Below are 21,895 nucleotides of genomic sequence, written 5' to 3'. Positions count from 1 at the left end.
ACAGAATATATGAAAGGAGCGCAAGATTGCCATTAGACTAATCTGCTTTCAGAACACACCTGTGTTACCAGTTTTGGCTCTAATTTAGTTTTTATTTTTAACTTTAATATGGGTATAACATCTTGTGGATGAGTGCGAAAGTTAGTAATAATATGTAAAATATATGCAGACTAGCATCACAAGCATTGACATCTATTGTCTTTGATTAATTGTTTGCATAATTTCATACATTTCACTAATTTTAATGATTTTCAATTGTAAACTTCTGAGAATACTTTTACCTTGTACTAATCATTTTTCCAGTTTATCAGTTATAAATCTTTCCATTTGGGGTTACTAACTAGCATTTATTGATTCTCTTTTCTTTGAATTAGGAGACTTGGTTCTAGCCATTACTAGTACCTGACTCACTGTTTGTGAAGGTGTGTGTGAAGTCACTCAGTCATGTCCGACTATTTGCAACCCCATGAACTGTAGCCTACCAGGCTCCTCCCTCCATGTGATTCTCCAGGCAAGAGTACTGGAGTGGGTTGCCATTTCCTTCTCCAGGGGATCTTCCCAACCCAGGGATCGAACCCAGGTCTCCCACATTCCAGGCAGATGCTTTAACCTCTGAGCCACCAGGGAAGCCCGACTCAGTGTTGGTTGTATAAAAATGCCAATCGAATTAGTTTTCTAGGGCTGCCATGGCAAAATACCACAGACTGTGTGGCTTAAGCAACAGAAATTTGTGTTCTCACATTCTGGAGAGTAGCAGTCCAAGATCAAGTTTGATTTCTCCTGGAGCCTCTCCATGGCATGCAGATAACCTCCTCTTTGGTCTCCTCACACGTCTGTGTCCTGACCTCCTGTTCACATAAGAAAACAGCCGTTGGGGATTATGGCCCACCCATCTGATCTCAGTTTACCTTAATTATCTCATTAAATAATTAAAATCTCATCTGTTTCCAAGTAGTGACATTCTGAGGTGTCCTGGAGGTTAGGACTTTGACATATGAATTTAGGGTTTTCAATTCAATCTGTAATGGTGATGTTTGTTTTTTAATTAAGATCTTATCCTTTAATCTTATTAGCAAATAAGAAAGCTAACATTCTGAGAAAAACATGGTGATATTTTACAACTGGGCTGATGGTGGGAGGGATTGGGGGCAGGAGGAGAAGGGGACGACAGAGGATGAGATGGCTGAATGGCATCACTGACTCAATGGACATGAGTTTGAGTGGACTCCGGGAGTTGGTGATGGACAGGGAGGCCTGGCGTGCTGCGATTCATGGGGTCGCAAAGAGTCGGACACAACTGAGTGACTGAACTGAAGGTATTTTGCTATTAATTTTTAATAGAGATACCACATATCCAAGGGCAAAGGAGCAGCCCCAGCAAGATGGTAGGAGGGGTGAATTCGCATTTAGAATCAAACCCCATTCCTGCCAGAGATGCTCAGAGGGCTCAAACAAACCTTGTGTGTACCAGGACTCAGGGCCCTCACAGAGACTGACACAGAACTGTGTTTGAGCGTTTCCTGTGGAGGTATAGGTCAGCTGTGGACTGCCACAGGTACAGAGGCTCTGGGTGGGGGTATGGCATAAACCCTCTTGGAGGACGTCGCCATTAACCCCACCACAGAGCCACCAGAACTTACACAGGACTGGGAAATAGACTCTTGGAAGGCACAACAGAACCTTGTGCACCAGGACCCAGGAGAAAGGAGCAGTGACCCCAAAAGAGACTGACCCAGACTTGCCTGTGTGTCTAGGAGTCTCCAGTGGAGGCGTGGGTTGGTGGTGGCCTGCTGCAGGGTTGAGGGCATGGACTATAGCAGAACATGCATGGGATCTTTTAAAGAAGGTCACCATTATCTTCATTACCTCCACCATAGTTTGCTGCTAAGTCACTTCAGTCGTGTCCGACTCTGTGCGACCCCATAGACGGCAGCCCACCAGGCTCCACCGTCCCTGGGATTCTCCAGGCAAGAACACTGGAGTGGGTTGCCATTTCCCTCTCCAATGCATAAAAGTGAAAAGTGAAAGTGAAGTCGTTCAGCCGTGTCCAACCCTCAGGGACCCCATGGACTGCAGCCCACCAGGCTCCTCCATCCATGGGATTTTCCAGGCAGGAGTACTGGAGTGGGGTGCCATTGCTAGCAGGGAGGGAACACAGCTCCACCCATCAACAGAAAAGTGGATTAAAGATTTACTGAGCATGGCCCCGCCCATCAGAACAAGACCCAGTTTCCAGACTAAAAACCACAAACACTGAAAAACCAAAATCACAGTAACCTCCATCAGAGGGCAGACAGACTGAAAACCACAATCACAGAAAACTAACCAATCTAATCACATGGACCACAGCCTTGTCTAACTCAATGAAACTATGAGCCATGCCATGTAGGGCCACCCAAGACAGACAGGTCATGGTGGAAAGTTCTGACAGAATCTGGTCCACTGGAGAAGGGAATGGCAAACCACTTCAGTATTCTTGCCTTGAGAATCCCATGAACAGTATGAAAAGGCAAAAAGATAGGACACTGAAAGATGAAGTCCCCAGGTTGGTAGGTACCCAATGTGCTACTGGAGATCAGTGGAGAAATAACTCCAGGAAGAATGAAGAGACGGAGCCAAAGCAAAACCAACACCCAGTTGTGGATGAGACTGGTGATGGAAGCATGGTCCAGTGCTGTAAAAAACAATATTGCATAGGAACTTGAAATGTTAGGTCCATGAATCAAGGCAAATTGGAAGTGGTCAGACAGGAGATGGCAAGAGTAAACGTCGACATTTTAGGAAACGGTGAACTAAAATGGACTGGAATGGGTGAATTTAACTCAGATGACCATTGTATCTACTACTGTGGGCATAGTCAACAAAAGACTCCAAAATGCAGTCCTTGGATGCAATCTCAAAAACAACAGAATGATCTTTCTTTGTTTCCAAGGCAAACCATTCAATATCACAGGAATCCAAGTCTATGCCACGAACAGTAATGCTGAAGAAGCTGAAATTGGACGGTTCTATAGAAGACCTTCTAGAAGTAACACCCAAAAAAGATGTCCTTTTCACTATAGGGGACTGGAATGCAACAGTAGGAAGTCAAGAAACACCTAGAGTAACAGGAACATTTGGCCTTGGAGTACAGAATGAAGCAGGGCAAAGGCTAATAGAATTTTGCCAAGAGAATGCACTGCTCATAGCAAACACCCTCTTCCAACAACACAAGAGAAGACTCTGCATGTGAACATCACCAGATGGTCAACACCGAAATCAGATTGATTATATTCTTTGCTGCCAAAGAAGGAAAAGCTCTATATAGTCAACAAAAACAAGACTGGGAGCTGACGGTGGCTCAGATCATGAACTCCTTATTGCCAAATTCAGACTTAAATTGAAGAAAGTAGGGAAAACCACTAGACCATTCAGGTATGACCTAAATCAAATCCCTTATAATTATGCAGTGGAAATGAGAAATAAGGGACTAGATCTGATAGGCAGAGTGCCTGATGAACCATGGACGGAGGTTTGTGACATTGTACAGGATAGAGGAATCAAGACCATCCCCAGGAAAGGAATGCAAGAAAGCAAAATGGCTGTCTGAGGAGGCCTTACAAAATAGCTGTGAAAAGAAGTGAAGCAAAAAGCAAAGAAAAGGAAAGATATACCCATTTGAATGCAGAGTTCCAAAGAATAGCAAGGAGAGATAAGAAAGCCTTCCTCAGCGATCAATGCAAAGAAATAGAGGAAAACAACATAATGGGAAAGACTAGAGATCTCTTCCAAAAAGTTAGAAATACCAAGGGAACATTTCATGCAAAGATGGGCTCAATAAAGGACAGAAATGGTATGGACCTAACAGAAGCAGAAGGTATTTATAAGAGGTGGCAAGAATACACAGAACTATACGAAAAAGAACTTCACGATCCAGATAATCACGATGTTATGGTCACTCACCTAGAGCCAGACATCCTGGAGTGCGAAGTCAAGTGGGCCTTAGGAAGCATCACTACTGACAAAGCTAGTGGAGGTGACGGAATTCCAGTTGAGTTATCTCAAATCATGAAAGTGCTGCACTCAATATGTCAGCAAATTTGGAAAACTCAGTAGTGGCCACAGGATTGGAAAAGGTCAGTTTTCATTCCAGTCCGAAAGAAAGGCAATACCAAAGAATGCTCAAACTACCACACAATTGCACTCATCTAACACGCTAGTAAAGTAATGCTCAAAATTCTCCAAGCCAGGCTTCAGCAGTACATAGACCATGAGCTTCCAGATGTTCATGCTGATTTTACAAAAAGTAGAGGAACCAGAAATCAAACTGCCAACATCCGCTGGATCATTGATAAAGCAAGAGAATTCCAGAAAAAAACATCTAATTCTGCTTTATTGACTATGCCAAAGCCTTTGACTGTGTGGATCACCACAAATTGTGGAAAATTCTGAAAGAGATGGGAATACCAGACCACCTGACCTACCTCTTCAGAAATCTGTATACAGCCTTTTCTTGTTTTTAATGGAGTGATTTTAAATATTTCAATACCGTTAAAGGGTACTAAGTGGCATTTTACTGGTAGTCCAGTGGCTAAGACTCCAGGCAGGGGCCCTGGTTTGATCTCTAGTTGGGGAACTAAATCCTACATGCTGAAACTATGAATTTGTATGCCACAGCTGAAAGTTCACATGCTGTAACTAAAGATCCCACATGCCACAGCTATTGATAAGACCCAGTATAGCGAAATAAATAAATAAATTGTTTAAGATATTAAAAGAGGTTGAAGATAGGTTAAGGGGAATAGAAGTATGATGGAGTACCATCAGTAAAAAAAAAAAATGGACCAGTAAGAAGAAAATCTTACCCTATGATGTTAAAAAATGATAGATACAAATTAAAGGAAGTTAGAAAATAGGGTATGGAAAATTCCAGTTTTCCCTAAAAGCTGCATTGTTCTCCTTTAGGTCAAAAGTTAGGTAGTCTACTCAGTGGAAGAATTTAAAAAGGAGACCTGAGTTAGAATGATAAAGATGTATAGCAGTTGTTATAGGATAGGAAAGAAAGGGACACATGGAAGATTTCCCAAGCGGTTTTGAACATGCATTTGGATTGGTGATGATCTCTCGCTTCATCATACTCTGTGAAGTCTTTGGAGTATGTATTATTTACCTTATTTACAAATCAGTAAAATTACTTTCATAAAAAGAAGAATTATAGTTCTGGCTTCAAGATTTGGATCTGCCTCATATAACTTTTTGACTTAAAATGGCGATCTCACCCATGCTGTAATGAAAGCAAATTATACCCGCCTTGTTGTACACTGTAGTTCCAGGATAGACCCTGAGACTCAGTTCACAATAGGTAGTCAGTAAACACATATTAAATAAATGTATGCACTGACAATTATGCATAGTCAGATACACGTATAAATTTTATCAAATATTTGTAGTTTTGTTTATAAATTCATGTGTTTTATGGGATTTCTTTCTAATAGCTTAAATCAGAATATTTTTTCAAAATGGATATAATTTTTTTTTTTAATACATAATGTCAACTGTGAAAAAGTTGGCTTAAAGCTCAACGTTCAGAAAACGAAGATCATGGCATTCAGTCCCATCACTTCATGGCAAATAGATGAGGAAAGAGTGGAAACAGTGTCAGACTTTATTTTTTTGGGCTCCAAAATCACTGCAGATGGTGACTGCAGCCAAGAAATTAAAAGACACTTACTCCTTGGAAGGAAAGTTATGACCAGCCTAGACAGTATATTAAAAAGCAGAGACGTTAACTTTGTCAATAAAGTCCATCTAGTCAAGGCTATGGTTTTTCCAGTAGTCATGTATGGATGTGAGAGTTGGACTATAAAGAAGCTGAGTGCTGAAGAATTGATGCTTTTAAAGTGTGGTGTTGGAGAAGACTCTTGAGAGTCCCTTGAACTGCAAGGAGATCCAACCAGTCCATCCTAAAGGAGACCAGTCCTGGGTGTTCATTGGAAGGAATGATGCTGAAGCTGAAACTCCAATACTTGGGCCACCTGATGCGAAGAGCTGACTCATTTGAAAAGACCCTGATGCAGGGAAAGATTGAGGGCAGGAGGAGAAGGGGACGACAGAAGATGAGATGGCTGGATGACATCACCAACTTGATGGACACGAGTTTATGTAAACTCGGGGATACTGACTGAAATTAAAAATGCCAACTATACAGGGGCTTCCTGGCGGCTAAGAATCTGCCTGTCAGTGCAGGAGATGAGAGTTTGATCCCTGTTCTGGGAAGATCCCGCGTGCTGCAGAGCAGCTAAGCCCATATGACACACAACTATTTAGCCTGTGTTCTAGAGCCTAGGAAGTGTAGAATACTGAGCCCTCATGCCCCAGCTACTGAAACCCAGATGCCCTAGAGGTCATACTCTGCAACAAGAGAAACCACTACAATGAGAAGTCTGTACCACCACTAGAGAGTAACCCCCGCACTCTGCAACTAGAGAAAAGTCTGAGCAGCGACAAGGACGCAGCATAACCAAAAATCAAAACATTTTTTCCAATAACTGACTGTACAAAGTGTTGACGTATATGTAACTAACAGTGTGTTGGTGATGTTGAAAGCAGTTTGTTTTAGCATCAGATTATCTCAACATTGTCTCATCTCAGGAATCCCAATATTAGACATTTGCGTATAAGAAAGGAAGACATCATTATGTCTTTGGGTTTCCCTGGTGGCTCAACAGTGAAAGAATCTACCTGCAGTGCAGAAAACACAGGTTTGATCCCTGGGTCAGGAAGATTCCTTGGATAAGGAAATGGCAACCCACTCCAGTAGTCATTCCTGGGAAATTCCACAGCCAGAGGAGCCTAGCAGGCTACAGTTCATGGGATCACAGGGTCAGACATGACTTAGCAACTAAACCACCACCGCTACTTGTGTTTAAAGTGGAAATAACCCAAAAGTCCATCAGTTGGTAATTCGATAAAAATACTGTGCCGAAGAATTGATGCTTTTGAACTGTGGTGTTGGAGAAGACTCTTGAGAGTCCCTTGGACAGCAAGGAGATCCAACCAGTCCATTCTGAAGGAGATCAGCCCTGGGATTTCTTTGGAAGGAATGATGCTAAAGTTGAAACTCCAGTACTTTGGCCACCTCATGCGAAGAGTTGATTCATTGGAAAAGTCTTCGATGGTGGGAGGGATTGGGGGCAGGAGGAGAAGGGGACGACCGAGGACGAGATGGCTGGATGGCATCACTGACTCGATGGACATGAATCTGAGTGAACTCCCAGAGTTGGTGATGGACAGGGAGGCCTGGTGTGCTGCGATTCATGGGGTTGCAAAGAGTCGGACACGACTGAGCGACTGAACTGAACTGAACTGAACTGTGGTATATCTATACAACAAAATACTTACCAGCAATAGAGAGGAAGTTCATTCAGTGGTTCACACTGATCCTATGCAACAACATGGAGGAGTCTCAAAAGCATTATGTCACATAGAAGTTGTCAAACACAAAGTATATAAAATTTTATAAAAGGTAAAATTCTAGTGGAAGAAAGTTCATCAGTTAATGCCAGAGTAGGAAAAGGGAATTAACCACAGAAGAAGTGTAAGGTAAGTTTTTGTGGTGATGACAGTTGTTTTATGTGTATATCGCTACAGTGATTCACCACTTTATTTATACCCACTAGCATGGCTGTAATCAAAAAGTTGAGTTGGCAAGAATGTAGAAAAATTGGAACTTTCATGTTTTGCTAATGGGTATAAATGTTGGAGGTGCTTTGGAAAGCAGTTTGACAGTCCTGCAAAAGTTATGCATGGAGGTACCATATGTGTGTGCGTGCGCTCAGTCATGTCCAGCTCTTTGTGACCCAATGGAGTGTAGCCCACTCGAGTGGGTTGCTATTTCTTCCTCCAGAGGATCTTCCTGACCCAGGGAAAGATGAACCTTGAGAACTCCATTTATATGAAGTATTCAGAATAGGCAAATCTATATAGCAGCACAAAGCAGATCAGAGGATGCTTAGAGCCGAAGGAGTTGGAGGTAAATAAGGAGTGACTTCTAATGGAAATTGGACACAACTGAGCACACACACACCTAATGGGGAAGGGGGTTTGTTTTGAGGTAGGGTGAAAGCTAGGTTTGTTGAATATTTGCCTGTACTGGGACATCACTAATGAGGAAATGAAATCTCAAGAATGAAGATCATGTTTGTTTTAACTTAAAATAGTATCTTGTTGACTGGGTAATTTCTAGTTTGTGGTGGTTAGTTGTATTTGAAAAACTAATAATGTTGAACATTAAATACTTTTAAATTGTTGATTCTGTGTGTATATATATAGAGAGAGCGCACTGCTTCTCATGAATTGCTTTCAGTTTCTTTGCTATAAATCTCTATGAGTGGAATTAGTGGTTCAGTAAATTAATTATGTGATTAATTCAATGCCTTTGTTCATTTATGTGTTTACTATTTGCTTTTTGTTTTGAATGAGTTCTCATTTGTCCATTTAGCAACTGCCATCCTAACATTTTTCTTAAAATTACAAATGATCTCCATTTATGGATATGAATATTACATTGCTTATACTTAAAAATACATATTTCTGGTACATTTGCCAGTTTTGTTGCTTTTCATTAGAATTACTGTTATACATGGATGGGGAGAATAAACTAAAATGAGCTCATTTGTCATGTAGAGAGGGAAGTTTAAAAAATCACAGAATAACTTTTTCTTCCAGAAAATATTTAATTTGATGTTTAATAGAGTCTGTATATGTCTGCTACAATGCAATTAAGATACACTAATCTAGTAGTGTTACTAATTTAGATTGTCTTATTTTAATAGTGCACTGGTAAAACTGATGAATAAATCAATAGAAGGGACAGCAGATGACGAAGAGGAGGGTGTAAGTCCAGATACAGCTATTCGTTCAGGACTTGAACTTCTTAAGGTATTTTTGAAACAGTTTTTCTGCAGTCATATTTTTTTTAATTCATTTTTTTTAATTGGTGGAAAGTTGCTTTACTATTTTGTGTTGGTTTCTGCTATACAACAGTGCAAATCAGTCATAATTATATATAGGAAGGCTCAGGAGGGAAAGGAGATCTCCTTTCCCTCCTGAGCCGTCCTCCCCTCTCCTCATCCCTCCCCTTTAGGTCATCATAGAGCACCTGGCTGAGTGGGCTCCCTGTGTTATTTAGCAACATCCCACTGTTTTACACCTGATAGTATATATTTGTCAATACCACTTTCTCAACTTCTCCCACCCTCAACTTCCCCAGCTGTGTCCACAAGTCTGTTCTTTACTAGGTTCATCAGTACCATTTTTCTAGATTCCATATGTATTCTGCAATTATAATATGAATCACCTTAAAGATATGCAAGGGTCAGGCTTTATTTCATTGGAAGTTATTCAAAAGATTAAAATTTGTAATACAACATTTTATAAAAATGACATGTTTTCTGAATTATACTAATGTAATTATTTTACATTATAAAATAATATTTTTGGAGTTTTGCTGTTTCATTCATCATATGCATGCCTGCTATGCTTGTAACAGTATGTGCTAACTGATTTGGTCTTACCTTTCAAATAACCTGCATATTGGTTAGTAGGATTGCTCACAGGAATTACTATAATACATCACTATCTGATTGGGATTTTTTTTTAAAAAAACAATTGGTAAACAGTTGCCAAAGAGGTCAGAGAATTGGACAGTTAGAGCCATAATTTAGTCTAGAGGGGGAGCACAGCATCCTCAAAGAGAATAATTTGGGGCATGTTTTAGGGATTGTGGATGTTGCCTGAGTAGTTAGAAGTATTGCTTTGAGGAGTGATGGAAGACAAGATTGGTTCCACATGGTGGAAATAAAAGTTTTTTAAACAGAGCAAAATCATCTTTAAGGCAAACATTTTTAATAGGTTGTTTGATTCAGCTTTTCAAATTTAAATCCTTATTTTTCTCTGAATATTTAAAACCTCATAAGTAAATATTATCACTCTGAACCCTACCAAATGAGATACTCTCTCCACTTTATAATCAGTTTTAAAAATGCTTATATAATAAGTTAATGAGGGCTACATACTCCATTCCCTACCTCTTTATTTTTCTTTTAGGCCTTATTCCATGTGTCATGCTGACTAAATTGTTTTTGCTTCATGGAAGGTAAACTTTGTAGACACATTATCTCTAACTTGCTGGAAATTCCTTAAGGATAGCCTAGAACTTATGTCTTAATAAATAAAGGGAACAATTATTTATGTTTGTAATCATGATTAAAATTTTTCAATAACTACTTATGAGTAAATTTTTTGTGATGGATTTCACTTAAAATATTTTCTTATAGGTTATCTTTTGCCAATGAAATAAAGCCTAGTGTTAGCATTTTGTTCCTAGTGTTAGCATTTCACTCCCATGAAAAAGGAGCCACATTTCCCACATTCGCAGTATCAGAATAGACTAAGAGGTAAGGAAGAAAACAGGACCAGGGCTGTCGGTCAAGAACTGTTCGCCACAACTCACCTCAAGGGAGACTACATGGTACAGTCTTGATTGTATTGCTAGCATGTGCAGCTCATAATTTAAGTTTTATTTCTAGTAGAAAACAGTTCTTTTAATGGATCATAACCATTGTCTGTACTTAAAACATTATATCTGTTCCTTTAGGTTCTGTCTTTCACACATCCTACCTCGTTCCACTCTGCAGAGACGTATGAGTCCCTGTTGCAGTGCCTCAGAATGGAAGATGACAAAGTAGCAGAAGCCGCTATACAGATTTTTAGAAACACAGGTCACAAAATAGAAACAGACCTACCCCAAATACGATCGTGAGTACGCTCTTTCTTATGATAAACACAAGAGTTCTCCAAGTGTGGGAATCTTAGGGTCATTGTTTCCCTTAGGAACACGTTGAGGAGGAAAGATGACTTTTATTTAGAAGCTGCTTTTCTGTATCCTTTGTTTTCCTCTTTTCTCTGTCTGACTTATCTCCTCTACCATTCAATATGGGCAGAGGAACAACCTAAAATTTTTATTTTAAATATTAATATTAATTATCTAAAGCTACCACAGAATTTAGGATTAATATATCTTTCTAATTTATTTCTTTTTCTCCAACTCCAAATTCAGTAGGTACTGCCTTCATATCTCACTCAAGAATTGTATAATCAAAGGTGCTTAATGAAATGTTCATTAGTTGCTTAGTTGTTGGTCATGGTTCTTTTATCTCTCTAGAGTACTTCCCCTCTCCTCATAAGAATGAAGTACATTTTGGTATTTTTACTTTGGCAGCTTTAAGAGGTTGCCTTAGGATCAAAATTTGTACTGAGAGTGTGATGTCTTTTGGAGGAAGAGCACATTGCTGATAGCTATTATAATCAGATGTTCAAGGTATTTATATAAATAGTTTGAGGTAAATTCAAATCAAACCCATTTTTCCTCATGATATATTAATAGAATAAGAGAATTCCTGATTCCTTAAGTTTTTATTGGATTTGTGAGCTAATAGTTTAATTTGAGAAATAATTCAATATTTATTGTATATCCTTTTCATCGTCAGCACTGTAGTGGCTAATATAAAAGATTACCACTGTCAGTCCCTGCTGTCAAGGAGTTTATACTCTAGGAATGATAATTTTTATCTTTGTACATTATAGGAAAAATGATTGACACAGTGGGCTAAAGTTACTGTGAGTTTTACAAAGTGGGAAAATGTATACTCTTTTTAAGGTGAAGGATATACTTAAAGGAATTCTATCCCAGAAGGAACAGTAGAAGAGGTAACTTTGGACATGAGGAATAAAACCTCTTGTTCTTAAGACTTGTTCTTCAGTCAGTAAGTGGTGTCTGACTCCTTGTGACACCGTGACCTACAGCACGCCAGGCTTCCCTGTCCTTCATTATCTCTCAGAGTTTGTTCAAACTCATGTCCACTGAGTCAGTGATGCCATCCAACCATCTCATCCTCAGTCACCCCCTTCTACCCTCAATCTTACCCAGCATCAGGGTCTTTTCCAATGAATTGGCTCTGCGTATCAGGTGGTCAGAGTATTGGAGCTTCAGCTTCAGCATCAGTTCTTACAATGAATATTCAGAGTTGATTTCCTTCAGGAATGACTGGTTTGATCTTCCGTCCAAGGGACTTTCAAGAGTCTTCTGCAGCACCACAATTCAGAAGCATCTATCCTTCAGCAGTCAACCTTCTTTATGGTCCAACTCTCATATCCATACATGACTACTGGAAAAACCGTAGCTTTGACTATACAGACCTTTGTCGGCAGTGATTTCTCTGCTTTTTAATATGCTGTCTAGGTTTGTCATAGCTTTTCTTAAGACTAATCGGGAAGGAAGGAGGGAATTATTGAGAAAGCAGAGAAGCATAACACTGTAGACCTCAGTAACAACGCTGGTTGTGTAACTGGATTATCAGTTCAGTCGCTCAGCCGTGTCCGACTCTTTGCGACCCCATGAATCGCAGCACGCCAGGCCTCCCTGTCCATCACCATCTTCCGGAGTTCACTCAGACTCACATCCATTGAGTCCGTGATGCCATCCAGCCATCTCATCCTCGGTCGTCCCCTTCTCCTCCTGCCCCTAATCCCTCCCAGCATCAGAGTCTTTTCCAATGAGTCAGCTCTTCGCATGAGGTGACCAAAGTACTGGAGCTTTAGCTTTAGCATCATTCCCTCCAAAGAAATCCCAGGGTTGATCTCCTTCAGAATGGACTGGTTGGATCTCCTTGCAGTCCAAGGGACTCTCAAGAGTCTTCTCCAACCCCACAGTTCAAAAGCATCAATTCTTCGGTGCTCAGCCTTCTTCACAGTCCAACTCTCACATCCATACATGACCACAGGAAAAACCATAGCCTTGACTAGACGGACCTTAGTCAGCAAAGTAATGTCTCTGCTTTTGAATATACTGTCTAGGTTGGTCATAACTTTTCTTCCAAGGGGTAAGCGTCTTTCAATTTCATGGCTGCAGTCACTATCGGCAGTGATTTTGGAGCCCAAAAAATAGTCTGACACTGTTTCCACATCTATTTCCCATGAAGTGATAGGACCGGATGCCATGATCTTCGTTTTCTGAATGTTGAGCTTCAAGCCAACTTTTTCGCTCTCCTCTTTCACTTTCATCAAGAGGCTTTTTAGCTTCTCTTCACTTTCTGCCATAAGGGTGATGTCATCTGCATATCTGAGGTTGATGATATTTCTCCCGGCAATCTTGATTCCAGCTTGTGCTTCTTCTAGTCCAGTGTTTCTCATGATGTACTCTGCATAGAAGTTAAATAAGCAGGGTGACAATATACAGCCTTGATGTACTCCTTTTCCTATTTGGAACCAGTCTGTTGTTCCATGTCCAGTTCTAACTGTTGCTTCCTGACCTGGATTATAGCACACTAGAAAAACAAGGAGAAAGGTTAAGGTTGACCTATGCATCATCCTTTCATAAGGCTAAGAGGAATTAATATATTTAACGACAGTTTACTCAAAACTCTTACCTTCTTTTGTTACTAACTGGTCTTATTTATAAGAACCGTTACCTTGGTAAATGAATTTGAAAGAAAGACTTCAACAGTGCTCAGTCAAGGAATGTATTGATATTTGTGCATGAAAATCCTTTTCATTATTCTAAACTGTATGGAGAGAAATATGGCACATTCATAAATTTCAAGGTAGACTTCACACTGACTAGCATATATGTTCCAGTTTTTTGATTGAGGTGCATAAAGGTTTAGAGTACTGCTCTTAATATCTAGCCTTCCATTATTACAAGACAAGGGTCCCCAACTGCCAGGCCACAGATCAGTACTGATTCCATAGATCAGTACACAGCAGGAGGGGAGCAGCAGGGGAGCCAGCAGAGCTTCATCTGTATTTAGAGCTGCTTGTGTTACCGCCTGAGCTCTACCTTCTGTCAGGTCAACGGCAGCTTTAGATTCTCACAGAAACGTGAACCCTTCCGTGAACTGCACATGTGCGTGCTTCTTTTGAGAATCACCCTGAAACCATCTTCCCCTCCCTATCCATGGTAAAAATTGTCTTCCACAGACTGGTCCTCTGTGCCAGAAAGGTTGAGGACCGCTGTTATAGTTTGACCCTTTTTCACTATTGCACTTGATTTGAAGAGAGTCACTTAACATTTTGATGTATATTTTATGTAATGTTTTATCTTATCCATTTGATGTATATGCCAATTTTTTGTATTTTGATAGAAACATGCCATACTTTATTTGCATACTTTCTCTCACTGGTATGTTCTTACCTGTTTTTAAATGAAACTTGGCCTTTTGCTACTTTTTTCCCCTTGGCTGCTTTAAAACAACTGAAGAGGATTGTGAGAGAGAAGTGGAAAATTTAGGAGTATTTTCTTAGAAGACAAATGTGAAAATATGGCATGGGGCAATTTTAGATTATAAATTAAAGGTAGCTTGTTTACGTCTCCATACTTATGAGGTAGCATTAAAAAGAAAATTTTTTTCTGGAGTAGCCCTTTTATTCTAGAGGCATACATATAGGCAATGCCTATATGTATAAGGCATTTCTTATATTGTACTTGAGGACAGGGAAAGGGGGTTTAAATCTTTTTATAGATCAAGAAGTTTAGAAGAGAAGCTTTCTTCGCGTGCACCTCCAAATAGTTACTGATGAAGTAGGAGACAACCAAAAGAACTACTTGTGGTTTATGGGCTTTTTAAAAATAAACTATGATTTTTTTTTTTTCTTCCAGGACCTTAATTCCCATTTTACATCAGAAAGCAAAGAGAGGAACTCCACACCAAGCAAAACAGGCCGTTCACTGTATACATGCCATATTCACAAATAAAGAAGTCCAGCTTGCACAGATTTTTGAGGTATATATAATTACATATGATGTGTTTTTGTTGATTTTTATTTTTATTCTCTGTGATTTGATGAAGCTAAAAAGTCACTTTTTTTTTTAAGCTCTTTAGTCCCACTCTAAAATATAAGTTCCATGGGAGCAGAGACTCTGTTTTATTCAGCACTTTAGATATTCCCAGCCTTTAGATCTGACTATGTGTTCAGATACTACACACTGAAGGGTGTTTTATGTATTTTGTGTTACAGTATTTTACTTAATTTTTGCTTTACTGGCTCAGTGGTCCATTTAGCTTGAGAAGCTATTATGGACCTGACAGCCCTACTTGAAAATTAGTTTTGTTTGCCTTTCCTTATGTATGATCCTTTGCCTGATTCTACTACTAGAAAGGTATTCCTATGGTCATAAACTGAATACAATATGAACAGAACCCAGTGGACTTAAATATTACTATCCATGGGCATTTTAAATGTTCCCACACGACAAGAAACCCACCAACATAACTGACTTAAAAATAAGACTGATTTGACCGTGGAAGAATTTTCTTGTTTTTACTTTATGTGGGTTTTACTTTTCCCTTTCTTTTTATATTGTTTCAATCTTATTAAATTTCAGTAGGTGAAATAAGAATCAAGTGTCTAATATGACTGAAGTTACTTTTAATCGTCTCTTTAGAACAGACTTTTTGGGGGCACAATAAATTCAGCAGGACTCGGGAACATACACTGTTCTGTACAATGTCTAAATATCTATAAAACAAACTAGTAATTTTGACTGTTTTATTTTTATAGCCACTCAGTAGGAGTCTGAATGCTGACGTGCCTGAACAACTTATAACTCCGTTAGTTTCATTGGGCCACATTTCTATGTTAGCACCAGATCAGTTCGCTTCCCCAATGAAATCTGTAGTAGCAAATTTTATTGTTAAAGATCTACTGATGAATGACAGGGTAAGTTTCTCATTAAATTTAGAATCATAAGATTAAGACTGTCTTCATCTTTATTTGTCACAAAAACAACATGTCTGCTTTTCTCTGTGTATGATTTTTATTTGTTACTTAAAGTAACATCTTGCTGTGTAGCTATTACGAGAATTTTTCTTTAAGAAAAAATTGAGAACACGAGATGGATGAATCATGAAGTAAAAAATAGAATCCTCAGTATTCAAACTCAAAAAAAAACCCTGCCAGTTCGCTCTTCTTTATCCTCCCTCCATTTGAATACAGGAGTGAAGGCTGCGGGAGCATGGCCAGGCTCTTTCCTACTCCTCAATTTCGTATTGCTCTCTGTACCACTGGTGGACAAGGCTGGCAACAAGTGTGAAGTTTGACACTTCTTAGGTGGTGGCTTGATTGTTCACAAGTTCTCTTTTAAGATGGTTCTGTTTTTTGTATGTAGTAAAATATACATAATATAAACTTTGCCATTTTACCCCATTTATGTGTACAGTTCACTTACATTATATACACCCATGTTCTTACTGGTTTTTTGTTTTATTAAAAACAAGTTTGATAACATATGAATACACCCATATACACAAGGAGTAACCCAGGAAAGCCAAGTAAATTTGTGGTCCAAGCCACCACCTAAAATATACATCCACATTGTTGTGTAATCATTGCCACTACCTGTTTTCAGAACTTTATCATTTCGAAGAGAAACTCTACATCCATTAACCAGTAACTCCCCATTAGCTCCTCCCCGCCAACCTCTGGTAACATCTATTCTACTTGCCTCCTTTATGAATTTGCTTATTCTAGATAACTTCTTATCATACAATATTTATCCTTTTGCATCTGGCTTATTTCTGTCGATATAATGGTTTCAAGACTTCATTTTGTGCCACAGTAATATTCCATTGTATGTTTAACCTATTTTTTGTTTATTCATCTATTGATATATACTTGAGTGTTTTCTACCTTTTAACTGTTGTGAATAATGCTGATATGAACATTTGAGTCCCTGATTTTGGGGATATATGCCTAGGAGTGGAATTGCTGGATCATATGACCATTCTATGCTAAACTTTTTGAGGGGCTGCTGAACATTTTTCCACAATGTCTATACCATTTTACATTCCCAGCAGCCATACACAAAGCTTCCATTTTCTACACATCTTGGCCAACACTTATTCTTTACTTGGTTTTTTAATCATAGTCAACCTGGTAGTTGCAAAGTAGTATCTTGTGGTCTTGGTTTGTGTCCCTAATGGCTAGTGATTTTTTTTTCATGTGCTTATTGGCTGTTTATCTATCTTTGAATATTGAATCTTTTGCCCACTTTGAATTGAATTGTTTGTTGTTGAGTTGTAAAAGTTCTTTATATATTCTGAATATTTATATACTGAATCCAAGAATAGAAAGATTTTCCCCTGTACCTTCTTGTGAGAGTTTTTTAGTTGTAACTCTTAAGATCTTTGATCCAGTGTTAAAGTTAATTTTTATATATGATATAACAGTCCAGCTTCATTCCTTTGCTTGTGGCTATGTCTAGTTTTGCCAGCACCATTGAGGAACTGAGGAGACTGTTGTTTTCCCAATAATTGGTGTTAACACTCTTGTTTGAAATCAGCTGAGCATGTATGTGAGGGTTTCTGCTTCATTCTGTTGGTCTGTGTGTCCATACTTACATCAGTACCACCCATGCTGTCTTGATCACTGTAGATTGGTAAGTTAAGTTTCAAAGTCAGGAGGTTTTAGCCTTCCAACTTTGTTCTTCTTTTCCAGACCCTCTTTGGTGGCTTTCTTGTGGGGTTCCTAGAGCACAGTGTTGTTCAGCATGAAAACCTTAATGAGAAAAATTTTAAATTTTTTTCTAAAAGTTAAATTTATTTAATTTTCTGTAGTCAACAGGTGAGAAGAATGGAAAATTATGGTCTCCAGATGAAGAGGTTTCCCCTGAAGTACTAGCAAAGGTAAAATTGAGTAGAACTTGATGACTGTTATGCTGAAATAATGAACATTTATAAATATCCTTAAAAAAAAAAAAAACCTAACACTTAAAAAGCATTTTAAATAAGGTGCTTTATTTTTAAACCAAAAGTTGTGTGTTTCTCAAATTGCAGTTACATATAGATACATGTCAGCTTGTTTTATAGATCTTCCTGCCTTGCTGAAATGATTTCAGTGAGGCTGTTTTACATAGAGATTGTAGAATATTGATGTGAGAAGCACCTCAGGTCTAGCCTCATTACCACTTTTTATCTACAGGCATATGAATATTAATTTGGCAAAAACAGATGACTGTCATCATATTGGTAACTTTTGATAGATGTAAATTATCCCTCAGTAAAGCTAATTTTTAAAGTGGTAGTCCTTGGAAAAGGAAATGGCAACCCACTCCAGTGTTCTTGCCTGGAGAATCCCAGGGAAAGAGGAGCCTCGTGGGCTGCCGTCTACAGGGTTGCGCAGAGTCAGACACGACTAAAGCGACTTAGCAGCAGCAGTAGCATGTATGTATATACACACACATTTACATAATGTATATATATGTGTATATGAATGTATATATTTATGTTCAACCCTTCACTGAACACAGCTAAAATGGTAGATTAAAATATTAAGTTTAAACTATTGAGGCATGAATAACTTAGGAATTAATGGGTCAAAAAATAAAATAGAAATGAGACACTTGAGGTGTAGGGTGTACAGTATCCATTTTTTCCCTGAGATCATTGTCTTACTCCAGAAAATGAAAACTTTCCTTTTGACAGTCTTAAAGTTCCTGAAAGACAGAACCCAAATAAAGGCCAACAAAGGTATACACCCTTAAGGTAAAGGTGACCTAGAAATGCAAAGTCCTTGAAGAAATATAACCTTAGATCAAGGCTTGAACTTGGGTAAATTGGTCGAGACTGGTAGGGCCTCAGGGTTCCTACAGAAGCAAACACCAATTCTGTGGAAGAAAGTGCATTTATCATGATCTTCAGATTCCTACAAATGATTTTTCATACATAATATCTAATAATTAAATCATGAGTCAAAGAAGAAATTATAATGTGAATTAGAAAAAGGACTTGTCATCAAGATGGCTCCTTCTTACAAAAACACCAGAATCACAACTAACTGCCAAACAACCATCAAAAAAGATTTAAACAAAAAAAATGTAGGGTATACCAAAAGAAATAGCCTATACACAAAGATAAAGAAGAAACCACAACAAGACGGTAGGAGGGACACATGCGATAAAATCAAATCTCATATCCACAAGGTGGATGATCCACAAACTGAAAAATAATTATACCACAGAAGTTCTCCCACAGGAGTGAAAGCCCTGAGCCCCATGTCAGGCTTCCCAGCCTGGTGGTCTGGCAACAGTAGGAGAAGGCTCCAGAGAGTCTGGCTTGGATGGCCAGTGATATTTGATTGCAAACATTCCACAGGACTGGGGGAAACAGAATATCTACTCTTGGAGGGTACATACAAGGTCTAGTGTGCACCAGGACCCAGGGGAAAAAGCAATAACTGATAGAAAAAGGAGACAACCTAGAAGGGTGGGATTGTGGGGGGTGTGGGGGCTTCATGGGAGGAAGGGTTAAGAGGATGAGGATATTATACTTACAGCTGATTCATGTTGTTTTACAGCAGAAAATAACATTGTAAAGGAATTATACTCCAATTAAAAAGTAAATTTAAAAAATAAAAACCATAATGTGATAAAAAAAGAAAAATAAAGTGGTAGTCTTGGGATTTAAAACAAGACTTCTTTATCATCTTATCTGATGATCTATCTCACCTTGAATAGCTCCATAGGCATCATTTATTCCATCAGTTCCTTTTTCCAGGTTGTCGATAAATAAATGTAGTAAATGATATCTACATTCTTTAGCTAGTTCTTGCATACATTTCATAACAGTCTTGAGTATAAGGCTCCAAGCAGTTATGACTACAAATAATTACAAAATCTCCTGGGTTTTTTGATCAAAATAGTTCTTCAGTACTATAAGAAATATTAAAGTCTGTCTAGTTATTTTTAACCACTACAATCTGTGTAGTTTAGTTATTTTTTAAAAATATATCAGTATTTTTAAATGATTTGAAAAGCAAGTGTCCAGGTGCGAGAAGTCTGAATTCAGAAGCCAGAGCCTGGGTACTCTATCTATCATAGTAATGTGTCTTAGGTTACCTTGCTGCTGCTGCTAAGTCGCTTCAGTTGTCGCCGACTCTAGGTTGCCTTACTTATTAGAAATAAGAATGCCTCCCTCACAGAGTTGTTTGGTAGATTAAATAAAATAATACATGTACAAATCTGGGGGAACCACCTGGCATAAACAGAATAAGTATTAGTTCTCATTATCCTACAGACTTGTTTAATAAAACATGTCTGCTGGCAGTTAAGTAATCTCACTAATGTAATTAACATAAATCTTCCCTTTAAGTGGAATTTTAAGTTGCTCTCTTCTTTTAGCATGTTAATATTTTATAGGTACAGGCAATTAAACTTCTGGTAAGATGGCTGTTGGGTATGAAAAACAACCAGTCTAAATCTGCCAATTCAACTCTTCGGTTATTATCAGCAATGTTGGTTAGTGAGGGTGACCTGACAGAGCAGAAGAGGATCAGGTGAGATTTTTCTTTCCAATTTTTTTTAGCTTCAAGATGTTGGTAGAGCTTACATAAAAATTATTTACTTAATGTTAGCTGTTGTAATTGCACTATATGTTTTGTGTTTCAATTATGTACTTACTTCAGGTTTATATCTCAATAATGGTGTGTTTTCATTTCTAAAGACTGACCTTTTTCCAGTAAATTTGTAGTCATAATCATTATAGCAGTGTTACAGTTAGTGTCAACATTTGGATCAATTAAACAAATATTTGTTGAATATTTGCCAAACACTATGAAAAGCATTGCTGTAAAAACAGATAAAAGTCAGTTCCTGCCTTTAAGCAACTTACCCTGTAAGTATAGTGGTTGAACAAGTATAGTGTTTTGGTGCCATGAAAGGAATAAAAATTTCAGTGTAGATTCAAAGAAGAAAGAGTTGCAGCCTCTTGGTGGTTTGCAGAAGACTAATCAAGGGTTTGCAAATGCCAAAAAAAATTTGTTTCCATTTCTACACATGTTCAGTCTTCAAATCTGTGAAATCACCATTTCTTCTTTCTGTACCTTTTGAGATGAAAATAAAAGTGAAATTTTTCATTTACTGGTTTTCATGTGAAATAACTGAAAAATTCTACTTGTGATGCATTCTTTAAAATTTGTGTTAGAGGATAGACTTAACTATTCATTTATGCTTTCAGTATTTATTGAACACTATCATGCCAGGTACTGCCAAACCTTTTAAACATACAATAATTTCTTCCTCTAAGGAATATTCATTCTATTGGAGGAGATAGGAAATGCACAATTACATTCAGTAGAGATACTGAATGCTTTGATAAACTGGAGAAAACAATCAAAAATCATTTTTATCGTAAGCCAAGAGTAGCTTTGCATGAACAGATTGAAGAGTAGGGACAGCAAGTTTTAAATTTGGGGAAACCATGTACAGTGTGTCCCAAAGGCTTAATGATGAGCTCTTACAAATCAGTGATAAATAGGCAGGATCCCCAGTAAAGATGAAGATTATATATTGCCAGTTTATCTTTTAAAAAAATGTTTAACATCACTAAATACAATAAATACAATTTTAACAAGTGGAACCTCTTGTCAAATCATCAAAAAGAAATTTTTTGAGCAATCATTACTCTATGGGATCAGGGAAAACGGTTTCCCTCACTACTACTGTGAATATAAATGGGCATAGTCTTGGCAGCACAGTTTGGCATTTTGTTTCTGAGTTCTTTGGCTTTATTTTTATGTTCATGAAATTTAAAGAATCATATAAAAATATACATACTAACATGTTCTTTCCAGTGTTTTGTTTTGTTTTTATCACAAAACATAGGAGAATGGTCAGTTGTGGAACATGCATATTATGAAATATTAGGCAGATCTTAATTACACATTGTGTATCCCATCAGAGAAGGCAATGGCACCCACTCCAGTACTCTTGCCTGGAAAACCCCATGGACAGAGCAGCCTGGTGGGCTGCAGTCCATGGGATCGCTAGGAGTCGAACACGACTGAGTGACTTCTCTTTCACTTT

General features: G+C 38.3%; 1 protein-coding gene across 1 annotated transcript in view; it reads left to right on the top strand.

The window, feature by feature from the left end:
- The window catches only part of PDS5A (PDS5 cohesin associated factor A), a 115,846-nt gene that overhangs the window by 75,534 nt on the left and 18,417 nt on the right, over nt 1-21,895 (top strand). The window contains exons 17-22 of the mRNA XM_052641859.1: nt 8,814-8,919; nt 10,637-10,797; nt 14,696-14,819; nt 15,598-15,756; nt 17,652-17,720; nt 20,231-20,367. Of these exons, the coding sequence (XP_052497819.1) occupies nt 8,814-8,919; nt 10,637-10,797; nt 14,696-14,819; nt 15,598-15,756; nt 17,652-17,720; nt 20,231-20,367 (756 nt within the window). The remainder of the gene's footprint in view (nt 1-8,813; nt 8,920-10,636; nt 10,798-14,695; nt 14,820-15,597; nt 15,757-17,651; nt 17,721-20,230; nt 20,368-21,895) is intronic.

Source organism: Budorcas taxicolor, chromosome 6 (assembly GCF_023091745.1).
Source record: "Budorcas taxicolor isolate Tak-1 chromosome 6, Takin1.1, whole genome shotgun sequence".
Classification (NCBI taxonomy): domain Eukaryota; kingdom Metazoa; phylum Chordata; class Mammalia; order Artiodactyla; family Bovidae; genus Budorcas; species Budorcas taxicolor.
The sequence above is the reverse complement of the archived record's forward strand: the minus strand, read 5'-3'. Positions and strand labels throughout refer to the sequence as shown.